The sequence below is a fragment of the Ambystoma mexicanum genome, chromosome 9 (genome assembly GCF_040938575.1).
Source record: "Ambystoma mexicanum isolate Mex_15411 chromosome 9, UKY_AmexF1_1, whole genome shotgun sequence".
Taxonomy (NCBI): Eukaryota; Metazoa; Chordata; class Amphibia; order Caudata; family Ambystomatidae; genus Ambystoma; species Ambystoma mexicanum.
The window spans coordinates 1,431,871,605-1,431,894,841 of record NC_090931.1 but is presented as its reverse complement, the minus strand read 5'-3'; the positions used below and the strand labels follow the sequence as shown (position 1 = coordinate 1,431,894,841).

Sequence of the window (23,237 nt, the reverse complement as noted above, 5' to 3'; positions counted from 1 at the left end):
AATAATTACTTTTACTTATACACACTCCCCATGAAGGAATACTAACCTGCACTGACACAGAACGAACTCCTCATGAATAAACATCTGCCTGCACCTATACAAACTCCACATGAAGAATTACATGCCTGCATCTATACAAGCTCCCCATTAAGGATTGTCTGCCTGCACTGGTACAGCACTAACTTCCCATGAAGGAATACCTGGCTGCACTTACACAGACTCCCCATGAAGGAATACCTTCCTACACTGATATAAACTCACCATGAAGGAATACTTTTCTGCACTGATATGAAATCCCCATGAAGCCATACCTGCCTGCACTGATACAAAAACACCATGAAGGAATACCTGCCTGCACTTATACAAACACCCCTTGAAGGAATACCTTCCTGCACTGATATAAACTCTCCATGAAGGGATGCCTGTCTGCACTGAGACAAACTCCCAATGAAGGAATACCTGCCTGCACTGATATAAACTCCCCATGAAGGAATACCTTCCTGCACTGATATAAACTCTCCATGAAGGGATGCCTGTCTGAACTGAGACAAACTCCAAATGAAGGAATACCTGCCTGCACTGATATAAACTCCCCATGAAGGAATACCTTCCTGCACTTATAAAAACTCCCCATGAAGGAATACCTGCCTGCATTGATATAAATTCCCTGTGAAGGAATACCTGCCTGCACTTATATAAACTTCCCATGAAGGAATACCGTCCTGCACTGATTTAAACTCCCCATGAAGGAATACCTGCCTGCACTGATATAAACACCCCATGAAGGACTACCTGCATGCACTGATATAAACTCCCCATGAAGGAATACCTTCCTGCACTGCTATAAACTCCCCATGAAGGAATACCTGCCTGCACTTACACAAACTCCCCATGAAGGGATGTCTGCCTGCACTTACACAAACTCCCCATGAAGCCCATGAAGGAATACCTTTGTGCACTTATATAAACTCCCCATGAAGGAGTACCTCCCTGCACTTATATAAACTCTCCATGAAGGAATACCTGCCCGCATTCACACAAACTCCCCATGAAGGAATACCTGCCTGCACTGATATAAACTCCCCACGAAGGATTTCCTGCCTGCACTCATATAAACTCCCCATGAAGGAATACCCTCCTGCACTGATATAAACACCCCATGAAGGGATGCCTGCCTGTACTGATATAAACTCCACATGAAGGGATACCTGCCTGCACTGATATAAACACCCCATGAAGGGATGCCTGCCTGTACTGATATAAACTCCCCATGAAGGGATGCCTGCCTGCACTGATATAAACTCCCTATGAAGGAATACCCTCCTGCACTGATATAAACACCCCATGAAGGGATGCCTGCCTGCACTGATATAAACTCCCCATGAAGGAATACCTGCCTGCACTGATACCAATTCCCCATGAAGGAATACCTGCCTACACTGATATAAACTTCCCATGAAGGAATACCTGCCTACACTGATATAAGCTTCCCATGAAGGAATACCTGCCTGCACTGATATAAACTCCCCATGAAGGAATACCTGCCTGCACTGATATAAACTCCCCATGACGGAATCCCTGCCTGCACTGATATAAACTCCCCATGAAGGAATCCCTGCCTGCACTGATATAAACTCCCCATGAAGGAATACCTGCCTGCACTGATATAAACTCCCCATGACGGAATCCCTGCCTGCACTGATATAAACTCCCCATGAAGGAATACCTGCCTGCACTGATATAAACTCCCCATAATGGAATCCCTGCCTGCACTGATATAAACTCCCCATGAAGGAATACCTGCCTGCACTGATATAAACTCCCCATGAAGGAATACCTGCCTGCACTGATATAAACTCCCCATGAAGGAATACCTGCCTGCACTGATATAAACTCCCCATGAAGGAATACCTGCTTGCACTTATATAAACTCCCCATGAAGAAATACCTGCTTGCACTGATATAAACTCCCCATGAAGGAATACCAGCCTGCACTGATGCAGCACTAACTCCCCATGAAGGAATACCACTCTGTTGCACTCCACTTTAATTCTAAGACTAAATATCCTGGAGAGGAATTTGCACGGGATCTGCATTGGCAAATGTACACATACCTCTGCTGCACAATGTGCCATTCGCATTTTAATTCCATAGTTGATTAAGAATGATTTTCTTTTGTTGATTCTGACAACCTGCCAGCACTGCATTGAAGACATTAGCACATTTCTGCAGAGAACAGCACCTGCTTTGGTGCCCAGGCCTTCTTGCCCTGCCAAGACGTTCTGTGACGTGGCTACCAGTCCAGAGCAGCAAGACACAGAGACGTATGGGAGTGAGGGAAGGTTGAAAAAGAAGTAAAATAGCAGAACTGAAAATCACTTGGAGTGGAGGGAGAGCCTGGGTATGAGGACAGGGAAGCAGAGGCCAGCATTAGTCAAAATAGGAGAACATCCGGGAAAGAATAGGAGTTGTAGTGGCCTAGAAAGTCGGAAACAGACAAACATTACGAATGTCATGGACAATCGCGCCATTTCACCAAAACCATAAGGTACCAGTAGAGCCATCACACAACCCTATGACATCACATGTAGTCTGGCTCGGACTGGCCAATAGGGCAATGACCGAATCAAAAACACAAAATGCTGGTGGGGGCCAGGGTTTTGGGTCAAAGTGGGCCGCTTTTTTGGCCGAAATGGGCCAGTTGGAGGAGTTATTTCACCATGCAGCTAGTAGTTTTGACCAGTGTTACTGAACAAATGTTCTTTAAAATGCACAATTTGCACATTGCATCCAAAACCTCCCTCTTGGGTACTACTCAAACAGTCTGTCACAAAAGGAATGAATTGCCATTTTCATTTCTGGGCTACTTTTCCATTGGTGCCCAAGACAATTGTATGCCCTAGGCCGGCCCTGCATGTAGTGGCATCACACATGGCATGTTACATTTTTAACCAATCTTTTACAACAGATACAAGTTTAAAGCATGTTAGTATAGCTGATTAACAGGAACACGACACTACATAAACTAGCATTCCTACTTTTAATAGATCAGCAGTCACAAGGGTTGCAAAAAAAGTCTACAGGGGTAGCAGCTGCTACATCCAAATCATACCCAAGATTATGGAGTTGGAAACAATATGTGTGAGCAAGAACCACAAAGTGTGAAGAAAATGGGAGAGAAGGGTCTGAGATCACGTCTAGTAGAGAAACAGAGAGAGAGAAAGAAACAGGGCAACAGAGAATAGAGTCATGGAGAAGTGGAAGAAAGGATAGAAATAGAAGAAGGGAATTCATCATTAAAGGGAGAAATAGAAAGACAAATCTGTGAGCGACCTTCATAGTTGGCAACTCAAACCAAAGGAAGTGACGATAGCAGAAATTAGGGAGAGTGAACACAGAGAAAAAGAGGGCCAGCGACTGAGCCCTCAGGGGCACCACAGCAGGTCAGGAGACAGAGTAGGAACAGGTGAAAAGATAGGGGAGGACCGAGAGAGAGAGAACACTGAACCAGAAATATACAGAGAGATGAGCAAAGAGCGAGATGATTAACGATATCTAAGGTAGAGAACAGAGAAAGAGGTGTAAAGAAAGAAGATGGCTAATAGCAATATTTACGGAAGAGGACAGAGAAAGAGGTATGTAGAAAGGAGATGGTTATTAACAATATTTAAGGTAGAGGACAGAGAAAGAGGTGTGCAGAAAGAAGATGGTTATCAACAATATTTAAGGTAGGTGACAGAAAAAAAGAGGTATGCAGAAAAAGATGGTTATTAACAATAATTACGGTAGAGGACAGAGAAAGAGGTGTGCAGAAAGAAGATGTTATTAACAATATTTACGGTAGAGGACAGAGAAAGAGGTATGCAGAAAGAAGATGGTTATTAACAATATTTAAAGTAGAGGACATAGAAAGAGGTGTGCAGAAAGAAGATGGTTATTAACAATATTTAAGGTAGGTGACAGAAAAAAAGAGGTATGCAGAAAAAGATGGTTATTAACAATAATTACGGTAGAGGACAGAGAAAGAGGTGTGCAGAAAGAAGATGTTATTAACAATATTTACGGTAGAGGACAGAGAAAGAGGTATGTAGAAAGAAGATGTTATTAACAATATTTACGGTAGAGGACAGAAAGAGGTATGCAGAAAAAGATCGCTATTAGCAATATTTAAGGTAGAGTAAAGAGAAAGAGGTATGCAGAAAGAAGATGGCTGTTAGCAATATTTAAGGTAGAGGACAGAGAAAGAGGTATGCAGAAAGAAGATGGTTATCAACAATATTTAAGGTGGAGGACAGACAAAGAGGTATGCAGAAAGAAGATGGCTATTAGCAATATGTACGGTAGAGGACAGAGAAAGAGGTGTGCAGAAAAAGCTATTAACAATTTTTAAAGTAGAGAACAGAGAAAGAGGTATGCAGAAAGACGATGGTTATTAACAATATTTAAGGTAGATGACAGAGAAAGAGGTATGCAGAAAAAGATGGTTATTAACAATAATTACGGTTAGAGGACAGAGAAAGAGGTGTGCAGAAAGAAGATGTTATTAACAATATTTACGGTAGAGGACAGAGAAAGAGGTATGTAGAAAGAAGATGGTTATTAACAATATTTATGGTAGAGGATAGAGAAAGAGGTGTGCAGAAACAAGATGACTAATAGCAATATTTACGGTAGCGGACAGAGAAAGAGGTATGCAGAAAGAAGATGGTTATTAACAATATTTAAGGTAGGTGACAGAAAAAAAGAGGTATGCAGAAAAAGCTATTAACAATATTTAAAGTAGAGGACAGAGAAAGAGGTATGCAGAAAGAAGATGGCTATCAACAATGTTTAAGGTGGAGGACAGAGAAAGAGGTATGCAGAAAGAAGATGGCTATTAGCAATATTTACTGTAGAGGACAGAGAAAGAGGTGTGCAGAAAAAGCTATTAACAATATTTAAAGTAGAGGACAGTGAAAGAGGTATGCAGAAAGAAGATGGTTATTAACAATATTTAAGGTAGATGACAGAGAAAGAGGTATGCAGAAAAAGATGGTTATTAACAATAATTACGGTAGAGAACAGAGAAAGTGGTGTGCAGAAAGAAGATGGTCATTAACAATATTTAAGGTAGAGGACAGAGAAAGAGGTAAGCAGGAAGAAGATGGCTATTAGCAATATTTAAGGTAGAGCAATGCAAGACTAGATTTTTAGTTTCCTTTTTTTCTGAACAGACCTTCTCTGATAATTACAGTCACTGGTTCATAAGGAGACACGCATGGTAGTCTGTTTATTAGTGCACTGCTGGAAACTAGCTCAGGAGAACAAGAATCTGGGCCTCATTACGACCCAGGCGGTAAGTTACCGCCTGGGTCGTACCCTTACCACCATGGTGTAAACTATGTTTACACCATGGTGGATGGCGGATTTACCGCCCCATTCCAAGGTGAGTGGGGCGGTAAATTCCCATTTCCCATTTTACCCTTCCCCATTCCCATTTTTGCCCCATAGGGCATAATGGGAGTGGGGAAGGCGCTAATTACGCCACCGTAAATTACGGTAGCGTAATTAGCACCATGGTCCCTTAGCACCATGGATTTTAACGCCTGCAAAAATCAGGCGTTAAAATCACCATGGCGCTAAGGGACCTTGTAATCAGGCGTTAAGGGTCGGCGCCGTTTACGGCGCCGTTAACCCCTTAATGCCTGACTCATAATGAGGCCCTCTGACTCTTACCACTTTTTGAACTACAAAGCCAGCTTTCAGAGGCATTGCACTGCAAAAGGTATTTCTTTGCAACACCTTGCAAGCTGCGCGATGCTTTGTTTAAGTCAACATGCGCACTTGCGGAAGATCTCTTGCAAGAGCGAGCAGGAGGCCAGGTCCCTCATTATAAGTTTAATGGATTTCATGACAATATTTCCACCCGCATGCTGTAATTTCCGTTAACGCATGTGCACATTTTAGGATTTTCTCATAATTATATTAGTACCGCTGCTGGGCAGTAAACTCAGGGGAGGCACACAGATGTATTGCTAAAATGAGGCATGCAGTAGTTCAGAGAGTCTGCAAGTTCATTTTTGGTACCAGAAAATGAATCACTGTCCATGCCAATTTGGGAGATGGAACTGGATTAGGTACAGTAGCGGATCATGTACAGTACTGGGCAGAAGCGTCAATGCTGACCCCTCTGTGCATTGCATTATCCTCCTCCCAACCCTCAGTGCATTACATCATCTCAGATGGCCACCTTCCCATGAGATGACATCACTACCCAACTGTAATCATTTATGATAGTTGCATGAGGAAATATACGGATAAGGGGGAAAACGTTCTTTTTTTTAACTGTTGTGGGTCTTTTAAAATGTGTATCTCCACCTTTTTGGTGGACATCAACATTGGATTATTTCTGAGGCCAAATTCGATCTCATGGTCATTCGTCTGTACCTGCGGTATCCAGAAGAAATTCTGCAGAGTACCTGCGGTATCCAGAAGAAATTCTGCAGAGTACCTGCGGTATCCCAAAGAAATTCTGCAGAGTACCTGCAGTATCCAGAAGAAATTCTGCAGAGTACCTGCGGTATCCAGAAGAAATTCTGCAGAGTACCTGCGGTATCCAGAAGAAATTCTGCAGTCAGGCAGGCGGATAAGAGCAGGCAGTATTTTAGATACCGCCTGATATTCCCATTAACACCTGACTCCTAAGGAAGGATTTAAAGGGATGTGGCTGCAACAATGTATCATAAGAAAAATATCCTCTGGCTTACCCAAAGTATATAGAAAGTGACCTCAGAGTTCTGTGGCCTCATAGAGGAACTGCTTGGTGACTTGGAAAATATTTATGACGCGCAGTAGGGGGTAACTTATTACATATGTAATGTCCTCATAATATGCTTGATGCCATATATCGAATCCCCATAAAATGCAGTAGGGGGGTCCTTTATTGTCCATTGTTGTTTTGCTAAGCGCCTTATTGCAAACAGATTGCTTTTAGCCGCTCCGAGGATCAGGGGGATGGGTGGGAATGAATGGACAGGAGAGCCGAAGAAATGAGAGCCTAAAAGAAAGGGGCCACAAGAAAAGGGTGGGAAGCGTAGGAAGGGTACCCAGTGATAAAGTTTCCTGGGAAATGGCCGCCAGGAGACATTTCCCCAAATATGCACTCCAGAGACAATTAAGCACTTTCTAAAACTAGAGTATAGAATAGAAAATGATACCCATCCTAGAATATGCGGGGCAAGGCTTTTAGTTGTGCCTGAAAAAAGTCGCCTAGCTGGCCACTGTTTCCAGATGACATTATCACATGGAACCACAGGAAGGTATGAGGGAAGGATGAGTGTCGTATACAAGCACAACACAAGTGAGATGCATTCCTGCAATACCACATATATCACATTAATTGCCCACTGCTGGGTTTATAAGATTATAAACATTTAGAAGCATTGTTGAGTGTGATGTTTAGGTCCAAGAAGGAGGTGTTACAAAGTTCAGGTGAGCACCTTGCTTGAGTGCTGTTGTTCGCATTACGTAGGAGGTTTTTGTGGTTGATCCTATATATCCTATCCTCATTACATGCAGTGTGGCTATATTATATAATTAACGCCCCTTTATGATGCTCAAAAAGAGATCACACCCTGTGACTGCTACTCAGAGTGAATTTGCTCTTCTTCCACGGAGAAGAACCAAGGGACATCAGTGTTGTCAACCCTATTCCCTGAAGCATTTCTCTGCCCGAGGGAGCAAGTGCGTCACTCACTAGTGTGACTGGAAGGTCTGTGGGATCGGGTTCCCCAGATGTGCGCAGGGGCATGACTTAGAGTTCTGCTTCCATTATTTCCCTACCAGCATTTCTACAGACTTCTATAGAGGAACGTCTAAGAAAACTGAATGTATATTTGAATGTTATAGGTCATGCATTAGGTTTGCCCTTTTAATGAGAATGGGTTAGATCTTTCCATCATTTCGTTTTTCTTCTTAGAAAAGTTTTGAACTTAAAACGTACAATACACCGTTCTAGCAGATCGTAAAGGTCAATATCAGTTGATAATTCATAGGGTCACGTCTAAACCCCTCCTTAAATATTGAAATTACCACTGATACCTTCCAGGAAGGGGGCGTAGGTTCCTGTTACTTATTAATGTGTTCTTGTAGATGCATAATTGTTAACCTCCATTGCAGAGTCCCTGTGATGGCATAAGATTGCATAGTAGCATAATTACAGCACCTGCTTTCAGTTTTAGCTCCTGAGGAGGCATTCGTCCTACAGCGTTTCGCTCTTTAGAGACTGCAACGTTGAGCCGGTAATTAACTGTTCATTGACACTGGAACCGCTGTGTCCTGTGTGAAGAGGAGTGGAGGTTGAAAGAAGTAACTTGAGACTATTTTGAATGTTTGCGATGTTGAAAGGTGAAGGTGACCGCGTAGAACCGTGCTTTCTGCTTGTTAAGTGATAGCCATTGTATTTTGCCATTGCATCAGTTGAGTACAGAAACATACCTAAGCATTTGATATATATAGATGGGGGTTTCACTACTCCATACAGCTCCCTCCACCCATTAACAGACCTCTCCTCCCAAATGATATCCCTCTTCACTTTTTTCAACTGTTATTTCACTTTTTTAATGCCCCATTCCGATGCACACACATGTGGCAGCATTCTTCTTCTCTATGGTGTTATATTATCTTATATTTGTATAGCACCTCCTGCGATATGTTATGGCCTCACAGCACTGTAGGAAGCATGGCCCTTCAGTGGACCGTGCTCTGAAAGATGAGAGAAAGGAGCACCACAATGCATGCATCAGATATGATCATTTAAGGTAGCATATGAAAAAAAGCATTGATCTGTGGTTCAGAGAAATTGATTGATTGATTTGTTATTTATTATGCGCCTATACATAGTGTTTCAAGGCGCAACAAGGCAAGGGAGGGGAACAAAGGGAGGACAAGACAAACAATCTTACTCAGCCTTGGATCATTTAGATCGTGCAAGTGCGCAACAGGAAGTGCAGGGGAGAGGGTAAAGGGAGAAGTGCACCTGGAGCAGCAGGGCTCTGAGTTAAGTGTAAGGAAGGCTGGGAATACAGAGGGCAATCACAGCCTGGTAGTGCATGGTTAGCCAGGTGGCAGTGCAAGGTGGGCCAGGCAGCAAGTGCATTGGGACTGGTCAGGGGGGCCTGGTGTCCAGTAAGACTCAGAGGACACCAAGCATCCAGTCAGCAGAGGAGCAGGAGCAAGGGTAGGTTAACAGGGGAGAGGGAGCGAGAAAGAAGAGGAGAAAAGTAAAGTCTTGCGGAGCTATCGGAAGTTAATGAGATCCGGCTCAAGGAGGAGAGAGGCAGGGAGGCCATTCCAGAGGGACGCACCTGCAGAGGAGAGAGATCTACCCCCATTCTCTGCTTGGAGAAGCGACTCACCCGTAGAGCATTAGAGTAGAGCATTAGAAGTAGATGAGTGGAGGGCTTAGGAGGAAGGTACTTAGGAAGAGAGAGTAGAAGGTAGTGAGGGCCACAGCCCCAGAAACTCTTGTGGACGATGCAGAGGGTCGGATAAGTTTGAGGCTGAAGGGTCGATAGAAAGGAGGCAAGGAGTGTAATGAAGATAGTAGAGACTGTGTGATAGCTGGACCAAATTGTTTGTGGGACCCAGCTGTGTGTTATAAGGGGAAGTGCTATAGAAAGAAGATGGCGGGAATGAAAAGTGCAACTGCCTGCAGTTGAGGGCTGGGGTCAAAGTGCTGGGATTTTCAATGGAGCATTCGACTTGGTGACAGTATGGTATGGTATGGCATGGTATTGTTTATTTATATAGCGCCTATACAGAGGCAAGTGTTTAAAAGCGCTCAAGGAGGGTGGGAACGTGGGGAAAGGAACAACAGTCGCTCAGAGCCCTTGAAATTCTGAGATGATAATAGTCTGCACAGGCAGAGTAAGTGCGTAAAAATACATTTAACAGTTTGAGACACAGCAAATAGTCCTGACGATTCTGCCGTTTTTAAAAGTGCTATTAAGGGGTGAAGACAATGGAGAACAGACAGACGATCTTCGGGCATGGTGCGTATGGATCGTACAAGTGAACAGAAGGTCACAGGGAGGGCGAGGATCAAGTGCACCTGTCCGGTTGAGACTGGGGTAAGTGCAGAGAGAGCCAATCTCTTGGGTTATTTCTCAAGTGCAGTGAGTGTGGGTGGGGTGTAGGGCCTTTAGGCAAGTGCGAAAGAGGACTGGCGGGGGCACCAGGCGGCCAGTCAGCAAGCTGTAAGGAAGAGGAGGGAGAGAGGGCAAGAACAGAGAACTAAGTTAGCAGGGTAGAGGGAGCAAGAAGGAAGAGGAGAAGAGGAAGGTCTTGAGGAGTTAACAGAATTTAAGGAGATCCGACTCAAGACGGAGGGCAGCAGGGAGGCTGTTCCAGAGGGAGACACCTGCTGAGGATAAGGATCTCACTCCAAATCTCTGCTTGGAGAACAGGCTCACTCACAGAAGGTTGGAGGTAGATGAGAGGAGGGCTCGTGAGGGACAGTATTTAGGTAGACAGCATTGCAGGTAGGTAGGTCCTAGGCCCCAGAAAGCCCTGTGAACAATGCAGAGGTTCTTGATCCTTGAAGGCACAGGGAGCCAGTGAAGGGATTTCAGCACTGGAGAGATGTGGTCCCTGGGGTTGAGGCCAAGGATAAGTCTAGCTGTTCTGTTCTGGGTGAGTTGCAGAGGGTGCAGGGCAGAAGAAGGGAGGTTGAGGAAGAGGCTGTTGCAATAGTCCAGCCTAGAGAGAACCAGGGCTCTGGAGACAGTGAGCCACTGGGGGAAAGTGAGAACAAGTAGGGTACCTCTGAGGAGGTGTAACTGATAAGTAGACTTTTTAGAGATGTCCGAAATGTGAGAGGAGAAGCAGAGAGTGGAGTCAAAGATGACCCCAAGGCTTCTTCCGTCGCAGGTGGGTGCAGGTGCAGGATCTAGTGAGGCCGGCCAGAGTGAAAGTGGGAAAGCGGGAGCAGGGGTCCCAATGAAAACAATCTCAGTCTTACTGGCGTTGAGGCAGAGGTCATTTGCAACACATCATGACTGAAGAGCGGACAATCAGATATGAGCGGGGAGGAGGAGGAGGCGGCTGAGGGTAGCCTGAAAGATAGTTGCGTGTCATCCACGTAGCACTGGAAGTTAGAGGTGAAAGTGGCAATCACACGTTCCAGGGCAGCCATGTAGACATTGAAGAACCAGACGTTCAAGTACACGTATTTGAACCCATAAATTGACTTGATATTATTTTGGGGCCTGCCCCATTTGCAATGTAATAAAGTGCTCTTTTCAGTGGATCATTTTCTAAGTCCCCCTAGTGTACAAAAGTGCAAATGATAGGCATAGTAACAAAATGACTGTCTAAGTACTTTCTTAATGCTCTGAAGTATTTTCAAGCATTTTGGGGGCAAGGAGACATGGAACTTAAGCACTGTTTCCACCTCACTTTTTTAATTGGTTTAAAGCCAGCTTGGTATTTTCATGTTGGTGCCAAACCAGCAGTTTCTATAGAACCCAACTGCTTTTTACACCTGCTAAATGTATGCATATCTCATATGACTGCATTAAAAATGCTGGCTGGCATGCAAAAAAATAGCAGGTTTTCACTATTTACACTACAAAATGCAAAAAGAAAAGAAATAGAAAAGGCTATTTTGCCTATTTTTGCACTCCTGTTTGCAAATAACAAAAAATGCTTCGTGGGGACCTTTTTAAGAGAAAAAGTGCAAACAAAATGGGATCCTCTCATGCAATATATGCATTTGTATTAAATGGCATCAAATCTCGTGTTGGAACTGCTACCCAGCAGTTTATGAATGAACTCTGGGGTTTCTCTTTACGACAAAGAAAAGTAGCAAATTAATTCCCAAACAGGCCCCAGTGGCTGGCGCTGATACATGATACTGTTTTTTTTTATAACGTGCCTAATACCGAGAAAGGTTTATAAGCCGGGATTCAAACCTGTGTTGCTATGCGTTGTCTTGTTTCCAAAACAAATGCGTTGCTCCAGAGCTATCCTCCCAGCCATATGCAGCTCAGCTCAGTTCATCTCAGTTTAAGCACCCAGGACCTGCCCGACATTGCCTCTTCTGCCTACATTCACGCAGGTAGCACAATCCCTCTATCGTGCACTCCTAGCGCTACTGCGCCGACATACCCTCACTCTCCCAACCTTTCAGTAGTGCCCGGGAGCTACTGAAATCACACTTGCAGGTTCCCAGGGAGTCCTAGTGGCAGGTCATCCTGGGATCAAAGCATCATGACTCCACAGGAAGAGTCATAATCACAATCAGTCCCTAGGGTTGTCCAACTCTGGGCCGCGAGGGCCGGAATCCTGACGGGCTTTCAGGATATCCCTCATTAATATTCATGAGGCCATGGGTCTGCCACCTCAGACTCTGCAGAAGTTTTCGACTACAACTCCCATGAGACCTAGTCAGCATAGTCTCTGGTGAAGGATCATGGGGGTTGTGTAGTTCAAGACATCTGGAGAGCCTTGTGTTGCCAAGGCCTCCTGAGTCTAATCAATAAAAGGCAGAGCGCGCTGCAGGTGTAAACTGGTGTTAGTACTGCAGAACCATAGGCCTGCAAGAATACCCGGATGCAGTCCTGGCTTTTTAGCCAACAGCTCTTATCATGCTGCGGTTTGTAGTTTTGCTTATTTCATTTTGAGCGTGGACCTTCAGGTCCCAGTATGCAAAGTTCTGTTGTTTAAAATTCAAAACTTTAGGGGGATGGCACTAGCTGGAAACTATGCATCCATACTTGTTTTAGGGGGACCAAGTGGCCTGTTGTCCTCAGGACACCATGCTTCCAGTGTAAGGTTTTACTTAACAAACCAGTGGATTCCATGAGCCGCTAGGTATTGGAGCCAATAAGACTGCAAGTATCATAATACAAGGGTATGTAAGAGGAACACCAGGGCCAATGGTAAGAGCCTGGTACTCGTTTGAGTGTTCTGACGTATTCCTTTTTAATTTGGGGTGGGGTCCCCCCATGCACCCCTTCTCCTTCCCTACTAGCCTTACTCCAAACCCCTCCCCACCCCCTTTTTACCCGTTAGACCACAACTATAGCTTTGTTAAAGGGACATTATGGTTAAGTTGCACTAATTAAAACGTATGAAATTTAGTGAAAGAACGTTGTTAAAGGGATATAATGGTTACAAGTAAAACCGAAAAACCCCAGCCACCACTGTGCACTTCTAAAACTAACACCCAGGACATGAGTGATGTTAGCATTGAGGTGCGTGAGTTATGGTTGCTTAGCTTACCATAAGTGGCAAATTTCTGGGGGCTTTTGGTTTTACTTGTAACCATAACGTCCCTTCAACAATGTTTTTTTCTGTGAATTTCATAGGTTTTTATGAGTGAAAATGTTTCATGATGTTACATCACTGGATATGAGTTATTAATAATTCCTCTTTTAACATATATGAAAGAACTGTAAACCTCCTTTAAGAGACATATTTTTTGCAACTCATACTGATGTGTGTCATTAGCAGCGGATGCTGGGGTTGCAAATCAAGATTGAATTGCGTAGGGCATGAGGCTCGCCCATGACTCCACCCCCACCAAACCACCCCCAGTATCCACTGCACCTACCTTGAATCCATGTTCAGTTTCCACTATAACCTCATAATGTGACCAATCGTGCAGTGCTCATGGCTTGCAAACATGTCCAGTCTCCACAATCCATGGGGCATGGGCTTCGGCTATGTCGCATTCCCCAAATAGCAAATTGGGTGTTTTTCCTCTACGAAGTCTGTGAACATCGGAGATGTTCCCGAACTTACTTCGTGGCGGAAAATACCTGATTTTTGGCTTTTTATGGCCACATCCCATTCTATCCTCAGCACCCCTCACTTCCCCAGAAATAGTTTAATTAGTTTGACAAGTGCAATGTGTTTTTTAATGTGATTTTACTGCGATGTCCACAGACTACAGCGCTGCTCGCGATTCCAACATGGCGTCCATTTCAAAAGTTTAGAAGCACCTCACGTTTTTAATTGACCAATCAGCAAACACGTATGATGTCTGCGAACATCACGCTGCTCTCTGATTGGTCCAGAGGCGTCCGCGGACTCCGAATCAGGAATTGAGTCCCCAGAACAGACCCAGATATCTCCAATTTTAGTTTTCCTAATTTTTGTCCATTTTAAAAAAGAACTACTAGACGGATTTACAAATACACGCTTTCGGGAGCAAACCGCCACTCCTGGTGCAAATCTGGTAACATTCCATCCAGCGGTTTGGGCTTTCTGTGTGAGCAAACATTTTTTCCATTGCATCTATGAGGATTTCCACACATTTTGGGACCACCTTATAACGTTGTCCCCACTGGACGAAACTGCACCAAACTCTGAGCGGGCCATATACTTTTTTTGCAAAGTTTGGTAAAGATTTGTCCAGGGGCAAAGTTATAAGCCGCCCAAAAAGTGCTCTTTCCATGAGTTGAGCAACTTAACCATGACTACAAGGCCGCTACTGTGGGCCCTGTAATGTTTTTCAAACTAATCACTTTGCATTAAATTACTTCAAAATAATTTCCAGCGTTGAAACCACGGGATACCCTCTGACGGCTTAGGCATCAGTGGACTGAAGAGTGACGGGATATGCAGTAGGATTTTCACAATGTGAGCTCGTCAAAAATGTAATAGAAAATGTTTTGAACAATAGATTTGTGGTCTACCCGACAATGCATTGCCTAATTATTAGTGGGAACTGAGAAAAGATTTTCAAACGTTATTTGTTCCCACATAGCCTCCCTTGGTCGTGTAAAAAGAGCCTGACAGCCCTACTGGTTAATTCAGGTCTTTCCCAACTGGAGCGTTCCTCTTGAAAGTTAGGCCAGAGGAGGCAGGCCTGACCTGAGAATGACTCTTCTCCGACCCGGCAGGTTTTTCAGAAGCTCAGGCCTGCCAAGAAGCCTCCTCATTTCCCAGTAAGTCTGTCCACCTCTATCCACCACTCGCAGTCACTCACTGGCCAATCCAACAACCAAGTAGAGTATACTCACGGGTTACCAGCAGTGGTGACTCCATGGTCTGTCCTCACAACCTTGGCAACGAGGGCATCTAGGGAAAAAAAAAAAAAGCATGTCACAAAAGCAGTGTGCCAACCAGCAACCATATCAACATTCCCTGTCCATCGGGATCAAGCAACTCCTTTCAACAACTTACAAATACCATTGTACATTCAACCGCTGATGCGCTGCAGGCCATATAACAATAAGAGGGAATTTGTTTCGTAACTGATCACCAACAAACAGGAAAATGCATTTTCCGCACATATATGGCCCAAATTGAACCATCTAATGCAGTGAAAGCAAAGAACTGTCCTGGGGACAATGATTCCTTGAGGAATATGCAATTAATTATTCTGTGTATTCAGCGGCCAAGTCAAGTGAACAAGGCCCATGATGCAAGCCCATGTCAATCTTGGCAGGTGGGCTGAAACATGTTGACACACTTGACTTACCTACTACTATGCTGTGCACCATGCTGTCCCTTTCATTGTCACCCACAATGCACTGCAAGTGTTATTATTGATTGGCTGTTCTTTGGGCACACTTTTCTAGTCCTGAACAAACGAGTGACATGTAATTTCTTGAGAGCGTCCAACTTAGTCAACAAAAAGTGAATTGCCACCCAACGGACAACCGCATCGGAAATCAATGGTCAATGAACAGAATTGGATTCAGATTTGGTTGAGGGCACCAGTAAGTGAGAGGCTAGTGGGAATACACTGGTTCTTGTGAGTTTTACATATACACACTCAAAGCTAATGACCTGCAGTTGGGGGCTGTTTGCTGGCAGTGGGTACGTGCACGACTGGGTGCATGAGTGTATGTGTGTGTGAGGGAACTGCCACCACTGAAGAATCAATGACCTTTTGAAGGTATTTACTAGTATTTTATTTATTGGCTATTTATATTATAGAGCGACTCAAGATGGACACAGCACAGCAGCGTTCGTGCTAGCAAGCAGGAATATGTTATTCTATGTTATGTTGATTTATACTGCGCATCGCTACCACCCAAGGGCAGTCTCCAGGTGCTCATGGCACGCTCAATCCAGGCCAGAACACAGTAAAAACAACTATATAAAAATAACGTTTTCTGAAAATCACTAAGCTAGAATTAATGAAGCAAAAATAAACAAACTAATAAAATGCAATAATAAAAATAGATCGAAACAAAAAAGAACATTTCGAGTCAGTGCCGGTATGGTTGACAGCAGGTGTAAGGGGGATTACAGGGCGGGCAGGGCGACGCTGCAATTTCTCCGCCATTTTGAAAGCAAACTTTCCCACTTGAGGCCCCGATTCTCATCAAGTTGTTAAGTACCGAAAAGGACGTTAAAAGTGCTAACGACCTTTTCGGTACTTAAGACCTATTCTGAAGGTGGCGCATTCTTCCACAGTCGGCAGGAATGCGCCACTTTCAGAATACATGTGGCGGTTGCTAGAATGGGTTGGAAACCAACCTAGCAACCGCCACATTTGTAAACTGGCTTGTTGGAAGCCTATTCTTGTGGCACTCCTCCAGTTTAAGATGTGCGCTAAACTAGCGCACAAATACGGTACCCTTTTGGTGCCGTTAAACTGGAGGAGTGCCACAAGAAGCCTTGTTTGGTGTAAATGGAAGTGTCCATATACACCCGTGTTGTATATGGACACTTTTATGTACACCAAACCAAGCAGCTTCAACGTTGCTGCAACGTTGAAGCTGCTCGCTTTAAATGAAAGTGTTCATATACAACACACGGGTGGATATGAACACTTTCCTATACACCAAAGTAAGCAGCTTCAACATCCTGCAATGTTGAAGCTGCTCACTTTGGTGTATCGGCAGCATTTTCGTTAAATAACGATTCCCTTCCATTAGAAACAGGCGGATGAAAGCGAAAGCACTGTCGTGCTTTGCGAAGACGCCCAGGCCCACATGAGAATAGCAGTGGTGCCTGGGCCTCAAGAAATGGCGCAGTGAGTTGTGCTATTTAGCACGCTCACTGCGCAAAAATGAGAATCGGGCCCTGAGCATGCAAATGGCGGAGTGATTAAACAATATAGGGATTTAACCAAGTTCACTGCATCTGTACTTCGAATCCCATTCGAAAACTGAAATGTTTTTATTGTTACTGTTTATTTCACTTTCAACTGAAAATTCCTTATATTTACTTATTTATATTTTCCTCGTTATCACTCAGGCTTATTATTCCCAGTCTATCAGTACACAAAGAACTGTATGGTCACACTTAATGACTTGACTGGGATCATTCCCTTGCTTGCCTAAGAAGTCTAGCTCCTCTGAATGCAGCTCTGGGTTGTTCAAGACTTTCATGTCAAAAGAGGGATTTGTGGTTAGGTGCTATGGGCCAAGCGGCATCTAAGCGCTCATATCAATTAAGGGTGTGGACAATATATTCTTTAACAGTAATATGGTTAGGCATTATTTTCCCAACCTGATAGACAACATATGTGGCCGCATGTGGAACAAGGAACTTGGGCATTGTAATGAACATAGGAGTCCGCAAGTACGCAATTAGCTCCCCATAACTCATTGGGGGGTCATTCCAAGTTTGGAGGCAGCCATGGTGCTCTTAGCACTTAACGGGACATTCCGACCTATGCGGACCCGGTAAGTCCCCATTTCGTAAACCATTCCCCACAGGGCTCAATGGGAATGGGGAAGGAGCTAATAACGGGCCCGCAAATAGCGGGCCCTTTATTAGGTCCATGGTCTCTTAACCGGTCCCGCTAAGGGCGGCTGGTTAGACTAGACGTTCCTGGTAGGACCCGCTAAGGGACCTCGGAATGTGGCGGTAGGGGGTTAACGGCACCGGCATCCTTACCCCCTACCGTCAGGGTCGTAATGAGCCCCATTGTTATGTTATGTTATGTTATGTTACATTGGAATTATAAAGCATATCTCAAGCGTTATACAAGAACCGGTAATGACACTGGTAAGACTTGGGGCCACTGAGAAACACTAGTGCTCACTGACAAATCAGACCATGGCCAGGATATCAAGGTATAGGACAGTGGGCATGGTGATGTGAGTAGTCCTGAGGAGGGGCGGGGCAGGGGTTGGGTACCTGTAGGCTTTTCATCACTTCTAACAGTGTGTTTGTTCATTAAGTTTGTACGTAAGTGTCTGTGATGCTCTTGATTGGCGCGGTTAGGAAATATTGCTGGTGCACAGGCCTGCAGAAGACCATTTATAATCTTGGTTTGTGTGCCAGGGTTAAGTGAGATGTGTGCTTCTCACTCTCAACCTGCGCACACGTTTCTTGATCGAATTTGACCATCTTCAAAAGCTTTTTCATCAGAAAAAGTTTTTAAAGTATTGGCAAACTTCTTTTTAATCTACAGCAACTGTAACGCTCATTGCTGTGGCAGACCCTAAGCCGGCCGCGATTTTGGAATTGCCTGCTATTTGAGCAATCATGCTCTAGACTGTGTATCTTCCTCATATATAGAGTGCCCTGGCGAGGACCATCATGGTTCGAAACATGTGTCGGTTGACACACCAAGAATAAAAAGAAGTTTGTCAATACTTTAAAAAACCTTCTCTGATAAAAAAATGTTTGAAGGTGATCACATTTGATCAACAAATGTGTGCGCAGGTTGAGAGGGAGCAAGCGACCCCCAAAAGTCCACACTCAAAAAAAGGGCAATTTCCCAGCTCGGCTGGGTCCCACATCTGCGCACTGAGTGTCACCACCTGTGGAGTGCATACCTAGTGCCACATTTATGCATATGCATGCCCATCAGCTTGCCCGCTGAACCCGCTAGCTCCACCTGGTGGTTGCCAGGCTTCTGTCAGCATACTGTATATTCAAATAGGTTGAAAAACACAATCGCTATTCAAAATCTTTCATCTCACTCCACCAACAGGGAAATGGATCCTATATATAAATAAGGGGTCAGATGATTTCTATCTACACTCACACCTCATCACCCAGACATAGCAGTCCGCTAGATCACCCGGCACACTAAGTCCTGAAAAAATGGACTCTGTGTGTCAAAAACAAACACCTTTTCATCAAATATATTTATTCAAATTAAATTCAAGTATCTAAAACATATGAAAGACCCTGACATAACACAGTGGAAACTCCAAAATAGAAACTAAATCTAAAACAACATAACAAAAACAGATATGTATGTCAACAAGACACAAAAGATATCACATCACAACATACAACATTCTAAATGTGTCATTAAAATAGATTGATATTTTAATTGATATGGTGTATGTTGTGATGTGATATCTTTTGTGTCTTGTTGACATACATATCTGTTTTTGTTATGCTGTTTTAGATTTAGTTTCTATTTTGGAGTTTCCACTGTGTTATGTCAGGGTCTTTCATATGTTTTAGATACTTGAATTTAATTTGAATAAATATATTTGATGAAAAGGTGTTTGTTATTGACACTCACAGTCCATTTTAACAGGACTTAGAGTGTCGGGTGATCTAGTGGACTGCTATGTCTGGGTGATGAGGTGTGAGTGTAGATAGAAATCATCTGACCCCTTGTTTATATATATTCTGTCAGCATACACCTGAGATACTCACCCTGCTGTAGCACTGCTGGAAAATACTACAGAAGTAAAGTGGAACCATAATAATGCAGGGTGACTGCAGTATTGTGCAGGTATGGCTAACAGTAGTGCCCAGCGTTGTCACCTACCGGCTCATTGTTACCCATACAAAATGGATGACTGATACATCTGCACTAGAGTGGGCCCGGAATGCAGAGACACGAGGCCTGAGCACACTGTTGATTGTTGTGTACCTACGACGGACATCATACTGTATAATAAAAGGCAAGATGTATGTTTGTCTGAAGCCATCTTGCCCGCCCCACTTGTTATAACCACTAGAGGGAGCTGTTGCCTTACTTATACAACAATAAGACTTCAAGTTCATCTTCCAGACAAGACAAACAGAATGTGTATACTTCAAGTTGCATTCACTAAGAAAATATATACATTAACAATAACAAAAATAGAAACAGAAATTCATTTGAACAAGCACTATTTCTCTAACAAAATAAATTACTTCTTTTCAATGTACTTATGTATTATGGAATTATTAATTGTAATATTTCTTGGTATGCATTATTATATCAATAAAATTCTCCATGTGTATTTTAAACTTTATTTTACTTCATTTTACTTTATTTTATGATCTCATGTCTTCTTCAAATCAGGCTGCATGTGAATTGCATTACTCTGACATCCCTCAACATTATATATTTTAGTCCAAAACCCGTGAGTAGAATCCAAGACAATGAGGAGCAGATACAACAAATGGCTCTTAGGAAGAATTCTCAAGAATGGCTAATTTCGCTTAGTGCCCAGCGTTGTCACCTACCGGCTCATTGTTACCCATACAAAATGGATGACTGATACATCTGCACTAGAGTGGGCCCGGAATGCAGAGACACGAGGCCTGAGCACACTGTTGATTGTTGTGTACCTACGACGGACATCATACTGTATAATAAAAGGCAAGATGTATGTTTGTCTGAAGCCATCTTGCCCGCCCCACTTGTTATAACCACTAGAGGGAGCTGTTGCCTTACTTATACAACAATAAGACTTCAAGTTCATCTTCCAGACAAGACAAACAGAATGTGTATACTTCAAGTTGCATTCACTAAGAAAATATATACATTAACAATAACAAAAATAGAAACAGAAATTCATTTGAACAAGCACTATTTCTCTAACAAAATAAATTACTTCTTTTCAATGTACTTATGTATTATGGAATTATTAATTGTAATATTTCTTGGTATGCATTATTATATCAATAAAATTCTCCATGTGTATTTTAAACTTTATTTTACTTCATTTTACTTTATTTTATGATCTCATGTCTTCTTCAAATCAGGCTGCATGTGAATTGCATTACTCTGACATCCCTCAACATTATATATTTTAGTCCAAAACCCGTGAGTAGAATCCAAGACAATGAGGAGCAGATACAACAAATGGCTCTTAGGAAGAATTCTCAAGAATGGCTAATTTCGCTTACGTACTGAGTCCCTCAGCAGCTATGTTGGATTTCTAGGATTTATTTTTTCACCTGGTAAGAGTGTGAGCCTTTTTTCCCACTCTGACATGTGTTTTGTTGTGTGTTTAACATTTTTGTGTTCATAGACTGTGGAGCCTCACCTACTCCATAGGCATAATCTTTTTACTGTGTGTCACACAGCACCTTCAGTGCAGTGACACAGGGTTGTCTTTTTCAGGCTTCCCACTTTAAACTCAATTTTCTGGGACTGACAACTGTCTCCCAGAACATGTAAAGTTGCCATTGACTTTATTAGTCTTTTTAAAACCACAGTCCCAGTACAACCTATCTTACATAGAGTTCTGGAAAGGGTTGATAGTTATCCCTTTTTGTCTGTTTCTCATGGAACATTATTTTGTTCCTTTTTCATTAAGGTTTGGCTGGTGGCAGTGGTATCTACCCTATTTTTCCTACCGGAGTTATTCTAAATAGCCTTGGTATTGTTTTAGGCTATCTTAGTAGCCTTGAACTTAAACCTGCTGGACCATATTTACTTTTATACGGTTCTGGCTGGGTCTATTTGCCATTTCTTTTTGTAAAAGTCTTTCTCGTGTTTTACTCTGCGCGCCAAACCAGGTTTGGTTCCTTTGTTCGCAGTCCTTTCGCGGGCTTCTGCACAGAAGCCCTCCTTAGACGCCTGAATGTCTGAGGGGGACAGGATGTGAGGGAGGGGTTTGAGACTCCCTGCAAAGGGTCTCCTTGGAGACCCATTTCACACTCTGGTATGATTGGCTGTTGTGACTGTCCCGGCGGGACAGCCACCCTGCTTTGTGATTGACAGCCAGGCTGTGTGAATGGGTGAAAACTGCATGAAAAACAGTTCTCTGGGACGGAGAAAGCAGAGTCGCCACTGGATCGAGAGAACCGAAGAGAAGCTGACAGAAGAGGACCTCTAACACGACTGAAACTCCTGGTGAAGCCCTGCTGCGGGTCAAAATCTTCAAACTTCGACGACAGGGAAGATTTCCAAGAAATCTTCTCCCCTTGAGCTGGTGGGATTAACCAGTTCGCCAAACTGCAAGCCAGGCCTCTCTCCTCTGGTCGAATTTGCTGTGCACAGCTACAGTGAACCAGATAGCCAGAAGGAACGGACCCTGCTTGGGTTTTAAGGAGCGCACCTTTTATTTGTTGCTTTGCTCTGCTGCTGGTTTCTTCCCTGGGCAGTGCAGGTCCCTCCAGTCTTCCTACTTCGTGTCAGTCCGACAGTCGCTTCAGGAACCGTGAGCCTGCAGGACCTGTCAGGAACGTCTGCCTCGGCTACAGCCTTCTTCTCCATCTAAGGTACTGTTCAAATCCGGTCGTTCATTTCGTCCGACCGCGGTAAAAGTGTTTGAAATATTTTGCCAATCCAAGGGCTTGTCCTTCTCTATTCTTTAAAATAACTTTTCATCCGACCAACTTCGTTCTGAACTCTTGGCAAAGACTTAGCCGCAAACTACTCTGAACTGTGTGATACTGTGCAAAGACGTTGGCTCATTGACTTTGGCCCTGGCCTATTGATGTGATTTCCTCCCTGTAGTTACTTTTTCTAGATTGCCCTGCTTACTTACTTGTTGGTGCTGCTCAACTTTTATCTAACTTTGTCTTTCCCTCCCTTTTAAATTACTGGAGTGCCATTTTGCTCACACTTCATTTTGAGCTTAACCTGTCCAGAATCTATTGGGTGTGGTGTAGTGTATTAAGATTGTGATTTCTCAACTGCTTGATAATAGTGAAATATTTTACAACTGATGTGTAAATAAATGTATAGTCTTGTACTCAGAAACCTTGAGTCAGTGTTTGTTTGAAGCATAGTAATTGCTGTCCTTTGTGTAACTATTGGTACTGCTCACTTTACTCTTGAGATAAGTCTGGCTGCTCAGCCATCGCTACCACTTTACTGTGTAGTACAGGCTTGTACCAAAGGTGAATTTGTACTGTCACTTGTAGTCTTAATTGGGTATGGTGTTCCCAAAGGGTACTGCATATGATTCTGCCTAACATTGGCCATATGAACTATGTAGAACTTTCAACAGATTCTGTGAGATTTTGTCTGAGGATACTACTCCTCCATCTAAAAGAAGCAAGATCCTTTACAAACATATATTCTTTTCTATTAACATAAATTACGTTAAAACACATCACATAATATATGTACACTCTGAAAATGTCTTCCTTTG

At 43.4% G+C, this 23,237-nt stretch overlaps 1 protein-coding gene across 1 annotated transcript in view; it reads right to left on the bottom strand.

Moving 5' to 3' along the window:
- PLCD4 (phospholipase C delta 4) overlaps positions 1-23,237 on the bottom strand; it is a 679,750-nt gene that overhangs the window by 492,265 nt on the left and 164,248 nt on the right. Inside the window, exon 2 of the mRNA XM_069616847.1 lies at positions 15,009-15,066. Coding sequence (XP_069472948.1) covers positions 15,009-15,033 — 25 coding nt within the window. The 5' untranslated portion in view covers positions 15,034-15,066. The remainder of the gene's footprint in view (positions 1-15,008; positions 15,067-23,237) is intronic.